This window comes from Cystoisospora suis, assembly GCF_002600585.1.
Source record: "Cystoisospora suis strain Wien I chromosome Unknown contig_3117, whole genome shotgun sequence".
In the NCBI taxonomy this organism is placed as follows: Eukaryota; Apicomplexa; class Conoidasida; order Eucoccidiorida; family Sarcocystidae; genus Cystoisospora; species Cystoisospora suis.
Genome location: NW_027155912.1, coordinates 981 through 10,036, shown reverse-complemented (window position 1 = coordinate 10,036; position 9,056 = coordinate 981). Strand labels below are relative to the sequence as shown.

General features: G+C 40.5%; 2 protein-coding genes across 2 annotated transcripts in view; one reads left to right on the top strand and one right to left on the bottom strand.

Moving 5' to 3' along the window:
• The window catches only part of CSUI_006225 (heat repeat-containing protein), a 10,114-nt gene extending 3,094 nt beyond the window's left edge, over positions 1–7,020 (top strand). Inside the window, exons 5-8 of the mRNA XM_068066389.1 lie at positions 46–494; positions 922–1,174; positions 2,357–2,442; positions 3,138–7,020. Of these exons, the coding sequence (XP_067921636.1) occupies positions 46–494; positions 922–1,174; positions 2,357–2,442; positions 3,138–3,462 (1,113 nt within the window). The 3' untranslated portion in view covers positions 3,463–7,020. The remainder of the gene's footprint in view (positions 1–45; positions 495–921; positions 1,175–2,356; positions 2,443–3,137) is intronic.
• Positions 6,209–8,999, bottom strand: CSUI_006224 (acyl- dehydrogenase). Its single transcript, XM_068066388.1, has 3 exons — positions 8,921–8,999; positions 8,243–8,394; positions 6,209–7,318 (listed from the first exon to the last, which is right to left on the bottom strand). The coding sequence occupies exons 2-3, from the start codon at positions 8,378–8,380 to the stop codon at positions 6,983–6,985; spliced, it is 474 nt and encodes a 157-aa protein (XP_067921635.1). The 5' UTR covers positions 8,381–8,394; positions 8,921–8,999; the 3' UTR covers positions 6,209–6,982.
• Positions 9,000–9,056: the final 57 nt, after the last annotated feature.

Here is a 9,056-nt window from a genome sequence, read left to right as displayed (position 1 = left end):
ACCTATGAATGAATGTAGTCGTCTGAGAGGGAGTTGTGTGAAGAGCTTATGGGGGAGTTTAACACCCTGTCGGTAATGTATTCTTCGCCGAGCTCTTCGTTTCTCTATGTCTCTCCTCCCATTCCTTTCGGAGGTCGACGTGTCTCTAGTGAAGGAGACGAGACAGAACAATCGCCGCAACTCGACCCTCCGTCTCTACCATATCAAGACCATAACGACCACCACAGAAAGATGACGATGGAAAAGAAGAAGAAAGAAGAAGAGGATGAAGAAGAAGAAGACGAAGAATCTACGAAGTCGAGATATGAAGAAGAGGAGAAAGATGAGGAGTACTCGAAGAGATCGGGAGGGAAAGAAGGAAGAAGTAGAACAACAAGAATGAATGGGACCTCTTCTTCTTCTTATCCATCGCACTTTCTTCATGAGGAGAGAAAGAAGAAAGAAGAGGCAGAAGTTCACGACGATGAGAAAGACCAACGACAAGCATGCATGAGGTACGTATGATGCAAGCACCAAAGAAATCTATGTCTCTCTGAAACTATAGACATATATGTCTATATATGAGTAGGTTTGTATATGTAAACATCTTTGTATGGGCGTGTATGTATGTACATATATATATATATATATATGAGTATGAAGATGTTTGTATCTCGCCACTTTTCTGAGAGAGATATGTATGTAGACAGATGTGGTATATCTTCGTTCATATGCCTCCCTCCCTTCTATCTCAGGTGTACATACACCATCACCTGAAAGAGCTACGTGCCTCCTTGTTTTCTCCCTCTCTCTTCTCTCTTCTCTCTTTCTTCCTTTCCTTTCCTTCCCTTCTCTTTCTTTCTTTCTTTCTTTTTTCCTTTTCTTTTCCATCTATCTATCTATCTCTTTTTCTTTCTTAATCTTTTTTGTGGTGTGTGTCAGATTGAAAGCATCGGTGCAGATGACTTCAGAAGAATTCCAAGAGATTTGGCAACACATCCAAGAAGAAAAGGAAGAAAGAGGGGGTTCAAATGAAGATGAAGAAGAGGAGAGAAGAGAGAGAGTGTATGAGACTTCCTTCGTGTTTCTCTTGAGAGATTTCCCTCGAGGGTTGGGCCTTGCACGTCAGGACTTGACGAGGTTCGATGAGGAGTTCGAAGCCTACGCGGCAACAAAGTCTCATCTCTTCACTATGGTCAGTCAGTCACTCAGTCAGTCAACGCGGAAAGACGCGAAAAGATGATAAGAAAATAACGAAGAAGAAGAAAAGGAGGAGGAGAAGGAGAAAGAAAGGACAAAAAGAAGAAGAGAGCGACGAAGAGGTCGACAATTCTTCTCAGCATGATAGAGACTATACAATAGAATGAAGAAAAGGAATGTGAAGGAGTTATACTCATACCCATCGTACATATTCTTTCTTTCTTTCTTTCCTTTCTGAGAGAAGAAGACGAATGGATGTGAAAGCTGCTTCATGGAGTTGCAGTACGAGGAGGAGGAGGAGTGGTAGTAGTAGTAGTAGTAGGAGAAAAAGAACACCTCGCTATTTTTCTTTCTCTTCTTCTTCTCTTCGTGACGAGTAGTAGTAGTAGGGATGAGTTGCCTCACTAGTAGCAGAAGTAGAAGTACGGGAGGTCCTTGTCTCTTTGCTCTTCTTCTTCTTTTACTTGTTTTGTACATGAGCGATGTGGGTCTCATTAGCGAGGTGGTAGAGAAGAAGAAGAAGAAGCAAGGCCTCTCTCTTCCTCATGAGACAGAAGTACAGACAAGATATACACGCCAAGGATAGATCAAAGACCGATAGGTCGAAGATAGTAGTAGTAGGAGTAGTCGCACTTTTCCTTCTATTCTTCCTAACGTACCTACTGAGTGCTTGTAATGAAAAGCGAAGGCTAATAATAAGGGAAGGCACAACAAATACATCTACTAAACCTATAGTATACCTTTTAGCCCTACTATTGCTACTAGACCTAGTATAAATGCTAGAGCTAGAATAACGCCCAGACCTATCAGATCTACTGGACTTCTATAGCGACTAGAGCTATCACTATACCTACTACTACTACTATGACTAGGTATAGTAGTAGGTATAGTAGTAGAAGTAGAAGTCGTTCACAGGCATGACGTGTGTAGGATTCTCCACCTTGCTCTTCGTCTTCTTCTTTCTTTTCTTCTTCTTTCTTTTTCATCCTTCTCTTCTTCTTTTTTGTGCCTTCCTTTTCTTCTTGCTCCTGTCCTGCTTCTTCAAACTCCCCGTTTTCGTCTTCTTCTCTTTCTTGTGATGCCTGATCTCTTTCTTCACTCTCCCTCTCTCCTGTTGCTTCTTTTCTCTTTTGGGGCTTTTTCATCTCCGGCTTTTCTTCTTCTTCTTTGTGCGAAGGCATCGGGAGTGCTGGGAGAAAAGAAGAATGGAGGAGATTCAGAGCCCATTCTCAAGCTCTTCCTCTATGGCCAAGATACACACGAGTAAGAAAAATAGAGAGAAATAGACTCTCTCTTCATGTCTTCTTTCTTTCCTTCTCTCTCTCTCTTTCTCGACATATCTTCTTCTTCTCTCTATCTTCATCCTAGCACACCGCATCTCTATGGGTCCTCTTACTACTCTCTCTCTCTGTCTCTCTCTCGAGGCATCTCCGAAGAAGGCTGTAGACTCTTTGTCTTTAGATCATTCATCTTGACTTAATCTTTCTTCAATCTTCCTTTATATCTCTACGATGCGTGTCATGTATATACACAGGATGTTGTTGCCCGTGGCCTCTACAACAAGCCAGAGAAAGAAAGAAAGAAAGAAATTTTCTTAGATCGATTTAAGATAGATAGAAAGATAGATAGATAGGTGGAGGGTATTGTAATGAAGATTGCATGCTGAATGGATGCAAAGACATTTTTAAGTGGTGAAAGAAGGCAAGCACATCATTCCTGGTCCTCTCCACCTCGGCTTTACTGATATGAGAATTTCCTTTCTCTTCCCTTCTCTTTCATCTCTTTATTTTTCTTTGCATGCGTTTGTAGATAGAGCTGAACCTAGTAATTGAAGTGCTTGAAGACAGTAACCTCTTTCTTCCTACATTTCTTTCTCTCTATCCTTCAAGTGGCCTGCTATAGAGATATCTATCAATCCTTTATCGATCTATCTTTATGTTCTTCTTTGTTTTGTGCAGTGTATTTTACTTATGCGAGATGAGGCTATCTTTTCATGAAGAAGAGAGAGAGACGAAGGCCGCCGTAGACTTGATCATTAAGGCTATCTTAAAGAAAGAAGAAGAAGAAGCTCGTCATCTAGTGAATGAAAAGCCTTATAATTGGAGAAGAGAAACAAACCCTTCTTCCTCTTCTTCTCGTCGTGTTTTGACGAGAAAGTGTCTACTTGAGTTTGCTGGCGAAGTGAAGAGAGCTTTTGTCAATCTTCTTCTCTCTCATGAAGGAAAAGAAAAAGATAGAATAGACCAAGATGAAGATCATGAGAGCAGAGCCTGCATGCATTAACAAACAACAATCGATTCTCCCATCACAATCGACATGAAAAGTCACCTCAACAACATTCCTCCTCCTCCCCTTCCTCTTCATCTACTTTATCTCCCTATCCTTATTATTCCCCTTCCCCAACTAGTAGTAGTAATAGTCGTAGGAACGATTCACACAGTCATCCAAATGTCCTTATGGTCTAAATGACTAGGTCCATCTTCTATCGATCTTTATCGACCTATCTATCTATCTATATCTTTGTTTGTCTCCTGTCTATCTCTGTCTAAAATGAGTCTACCTATGTATCTGTCTATCTTGTATTTCTCTATGTATCCACCTCTAATCTTTCTTCCTACCTTTAGTCTAGCTATCTACCTTGAATCTGTGTTGATTTGTCTATCTGTCTTTAGTCTGTCTTTTCTCTATCTCTCTTTTATCTCTTCTACCTATGTGTCTTCGATCGATCTATCTGTCTCGTGTATGTCTTGTACTCTATCTTGTATCTTCAGTCGACACTAGAGAGCCGGCATTTCCTTCTAGNNCTGGTGAATAAGGACGGGGGGGGGGGGGCTTGTCATTTCTATCAAAAGAAAAAGAAAGAAAGAGTGAGAAAGATGTGAAAGGAAAGGTCAAGTGTTGGTCCAATAGACTACAAAGAACGAAGCGATTCTAGCTAGCTAGCTATTCACTTTCTGTCTTTTCTTTCTTTCTTTCCTTTTCTTTTTCTTCAAGGAAGATAATATCAGAGATCACCCGGGAAAAGGAAGAAAAGAAAATCTAAAAGAAAGCAAGAGAGAAGAAAGAGAGAGACAAGAGATCATCTTTTTCTTTTCCTTGGAATTTCTAGAATTGTTTTGTGTGAGGAATGCTTCTTCTTCTTGTGTTTAACTTCCCCTCTCTCTCTGTCTATCTTTAATCTATCTATCTATCTCGAAGAAGAAGAAAGAAAGAAAGAAAGCGGAGTGTTTCTCTTTCTTTCTTCTTATCACCTGTCTCCTTTTTCTTCCTTTTCTTTCTTCCTATCTCAATTCTTCTTCTTTTTCTTACCTTCTCTCTAGCCATTCTCTCCAAACACACCCGCACGCCTCTATCTTCCTCTTCTTATCTCCCTATCTTTAATCTATCTTTAATCTATCTATCTATCTCTCTTTCTATTTGTGAATGTGTGGTCTCATGCATGTTTAAAAGAACAACGACAAAAAGACTGAGATTGGAGGTACTCCTCGTTACCCTAGCCCTGCTTACACTCTTCTTCTTCTTTTTCATCATCATCCTACTACTACTCCTACGGTGACTGGTATTAGTAGGAGGAGGATGACTACTATGAAGAGAAGTAGAGGTAGTAGTGGCAGTAGTAGGACGAGGAAGCCTTTTCCTTTTCCTCCTCCTCCTCCTTCTTCTCGTGAGGAGTGTTAGGTGTAGTTGGGTACTAGTATTAGTAGTTAGAGTCCTTCTTCCTTGTTAGCTTTAGTCTTCTACCAGGCGAAAAGTAGCGAGATAGAAGAAAATGATGAGAAGGATAATTGTAACGACGAAGATAGGAAATGAATGTCTCTCTCTCTTCTTTCTTCAGTTTTCCTATCTTCCTCATCTTCTCTCCAACTTTCTCGAAGCTGAGAAGACCTCTGGGCTTCTTCCTTCTTTCTCTTTTCTTTTTCATGTTGCAAAGTCCCTATCATTCACTCTTCCTCCTTTCACTTCAAAGCTACTAGTACCACCGTACTCCTACTACGACTCCCTCCACTTGGCGCTGAGAGAAGAGAGAACACCTCCTTCCCTTTCTTTCTTCTTCTCCTCTAGAGAAAGAAACAACACACTTCTCAGCAGCATCGGAACCTCAGTAGATACATAAATATATAAATAGATAGAGAGATAGATACGCAAGCTGCGTGTGTGTAGGTATATATATACATAGAGAGAGGGAGATGAGAGATAGATAGATTACAGATAGATAGATATATTAAAGATAGATAGATACATGCATGCACGACACATTTCAAGTCTTTATGAAATTGACGTCAGTCCCACGGCTTTTTGGAGCTTGGCGTGTGAAGATAGGTATCTGGTAGATACGGTTAACTAGTAGATTCATTCTTACAGATGATTGATCTACAGTCAGGACGCTAAACAGGTAGATTTTGCGTTTTCCTTCTTCTCCCTTGAAGAAGGAATCTAAAAGAAAGAGGTAGAGAGAGATTTTCTTCTGTGTGGTTGCTATGAGGGCTCTCTATCAAAGCTTCTGTGAACAAGTGAAGTGTATGTATGACTATGTCTCTAGCCACATAGGTGGGAGGTGTATGTACACCTCACGATCGTCTTTCCTTATCCAACTACCACTGCTCTTCTCCTCCTGGCGTGATAATTTCATTGTTCCTCTTCTTCTTCTTCTAACTTTTTATCGACTCCACTTAAGAGGGTGAAACATGTTGAAGATCCTACATCTATCGGAAAAATATAGATAGAAGGTCTTCTTTCTCTTGTGTGTTTGTACTTGTCCTTCTTCTTCTTCTTAGAATGGCGATCTATCTCTGTATCTATCTTCTTGCTTGTGTTTCGCAAGTCTTTCATCGATAAGGAAGAAAAGCGAATTCTGCTGCAAATGACAAAGAAAAGATGAGAAAGAAAAGAAAGAAAGACAGAAAGAAGACGTTTCTTCCTCTTCTTTCTCTTCTCTTCTTATCCTCCCCCGCGTTCTATGGACGGGTCGCTGTTTATCTTCAACAAGAAGAAGAAGGGTTACGTGGTACAGGCGACTCATAGGAAAAAGACAGACAAGGACAGATGGATCAAAGACAGTTAGAGCCACGGTAGATAGACACATAGATTAAAGATAGATAGATAGATTAAAGATAGAGGTGGAAATTGTATAGCAGAGAAGAGAGATCTCTGAAAAGAGAGGATGCATCGATGGAGAGAGAAGAGTGTCTGCTTGTTGAACTCTTTTTGTATGAAGTCAATCAATCCATACCACGTTGGAAACATCCCATGTCTCCTTCCTCTTCTTAAGGAAGAAAAAGAAGAAGCTACTCGGGTCTCTTTCTTTCTTTCTTTATCTATCTTTCTTCTGAGACAAAATTTCTTCCTCCTTTTCATCTGCTGTTTTGTATGTGAAGGGAGTGCATGCGATCTTCTATGTAGAGGAGAAGACACCTCGTGAAGACATCGACAACCCTCGATGCATCGATTCTACCTCTTCTTCCTATCGACGATGATGATGGCAAGAATCAGACACCTCACACACACATCACTCACTCCAACAGCTAGCTAGCTAGCTGGCTAGAGACGACGATGAAGTTTATGCGACACATGCGTACGCGCGCCCATCTAGGCACATCTAGAGAGAGAGGTATCGTCTGTACAGACACTCTCGCCTCGAAGGTTCCTTTCTGTCCTGTCTTCATCTTTCTTTTTCTTTCTGTATCTTTCCTTCTCCTTTCTTTCCTTCTAAAAGAAAAATGTCTAATCCATCTGCCTATGATACGACCGAGAAATGTAGAGAGATGGCATGTATGTATGTATGCATGTATGTAATGCTTTTTCTTCATTCAAGAGGTAAGCGACTTTGTTCATATCGTGTCTTTATCATCTTTGAGAGATCTTTGTACTGTCTGTACACCCCACTTCTTCTATCGAGAGAGATAAGACTTGCAGTCTTGCTATCTCGGTAAAACTTCTCAACTAGGAAATCTCGTAGAAATCCATTCTTTCCTAGAAGATCAACGCATGTGCTTGTAACTTTTTGAGCTGTCTTGCATGCATGCAATGTAGCTAGTAGAGCAAGAGATTCCTTAGGAAGATTCTCTTCCTCTCCATTCCAGTCTCTTCGTAAAGCGGCGTTGTATGTCAACATCTGTGTAGCCTCAATCTCCATACACATCTAACGAAAAAGAGAAAGAAAGAGTGAGAAAGAAAGAAAGAAAGAGTGAGAAGAGAAAGAAAGAGTGAGAAAGAAAGAAAGAGAAAGAGTGAGAGAGAAAAAAAGAAAGAAAGACAACGCAGATAAAGAGAAGATAGAGACGAAGAAAGAAGATTAAATGTCATATGAAAGAGAAGACGAAGAAGAAAGGTCAGAGATATGTGTGTAGACATATGTTTATTCTAGGCGAAGTCTCGAATAGAACAAAAGATTGAGAAAGAAGGCAAGCAAAGGAAGACGTTTCTGTCTCTACCTGGAGCTTATATACGGGTGAAAAGTTTGAGAAAGAGAATCCAAAAAGCATCTCTCGAAATGATACAATACGAAGACTTGAATAGATCGCTCTACCTTTACCGTCATGTACAGTGAGATACATATAGATATACACAAACGCATGCAGATGGATATCTAGACATGTCTACAGATACACCCCCTTTCATCTAGCTGTACATACTCCATATCTCCAGCCTCGTGGTCTCTCTGTAAGCTCATATATCTACACAGACAGTCACACGCACAGATTCCCACAGATCCGCCTATGTGACTCTCTCTCCCTCTCTCTCTCCTCTCTCTCCCTCTCTCTCTCCTCTCTCTCCCCCTACATATATATGATGTATACAGATAATACACATGCAGGCGGACATAAATATATACATATGTGTATGCAGTGAAGTATGAATTGCATGCCTGACGTGAGAAGAAGGTAGAGAAAATGAAAAGGTGGTCGGTTAGGAGTCCTCGTGTGGAGTATCACAGTCACAGGACGAGTTTGAATGGGTTCCTACACATTCCCGAATATAAGGCGAAGACGATTCACTAGGTCTTAACTAGAAGATCATAGGCTGAAGAGGAAAGAAGTTAATTTAATGCAGCTTGACAACTTACTTCAGCGAGACGGAGATCTTCAATAGACTGAGAGAAAAAGTCTTTTGCTCTTCTCTGTCTTTCTTCGCTGTCGATATTTGCATGCGCCAAGGAAGATTTCATGGCAACATCTAAAGCTCCTTTACAGATACCTAACATGAGTCCAGCCAAGCCTACACACACACATGACAACTCACACGTCTACATGCATATAGATGTAGACCTCGATGTATGCATGAATATGTATGTATGTATGTATTACCAATACAGAGACACATATACAGCATGGCTGAGTATTTATGTATTTCAGCTGACGCTATCACCTGTACATAGAGAGAGAGAGATAGATAGATAGATACACATTATATCTATATCCATATAGATCTATATCTAGACATATACGAAAAGAAGCAATCTCTAGTGACGAGCGAGCTACGTCAGCCTAGGGTGAAATCCATAATAAGGGCTACGTACACTACCACATACATGCATATCTATCTGTAGAGATATCTTCCTCTTTCCTACAGCAAGTAAGTATCTACAGTACCACATACATGTATATCTATCTGTAGAGATATCTATCTTTACACCTTTTGCAGCGTGAGGAATGCGCAAGAGCAGAGAGAGAACGAAGAAGAAAAAGAAGAGAGTAGTGGATGTGGTGGGAGCTCTTTTATACAGATCTGCATGCATGCATACCTATGCGTGACTCGTAGAGAAGAATCGACGCTAGCTGCTTGGCTCTGTCTCCCGTAGCTAACAGACTACGAGAATCGACCTACAAACAAAGATAGTTAAAGAAAAAAAGAAAGAAAGAGTGAGAAAGAAAAAAAGA

Bases quoted from the DNA above. Each gene is read 5' to 3' on its own strand.
- CSUI_006224 (XM_068066388.1), bottom strand. From the start codon at position 8,380: ATGTTAGGTATCTGTAAAGGAGCTTTAGATGTTGCCATGAAATCTTCC. The intron at 7,319-8,242 runs GTAAGTTGTCAA...CTTTTTCGTTAG, and splicing joins AAGATCTCCGTCTCGCTGAA to ATGTGTATGGAGATTGAGGC.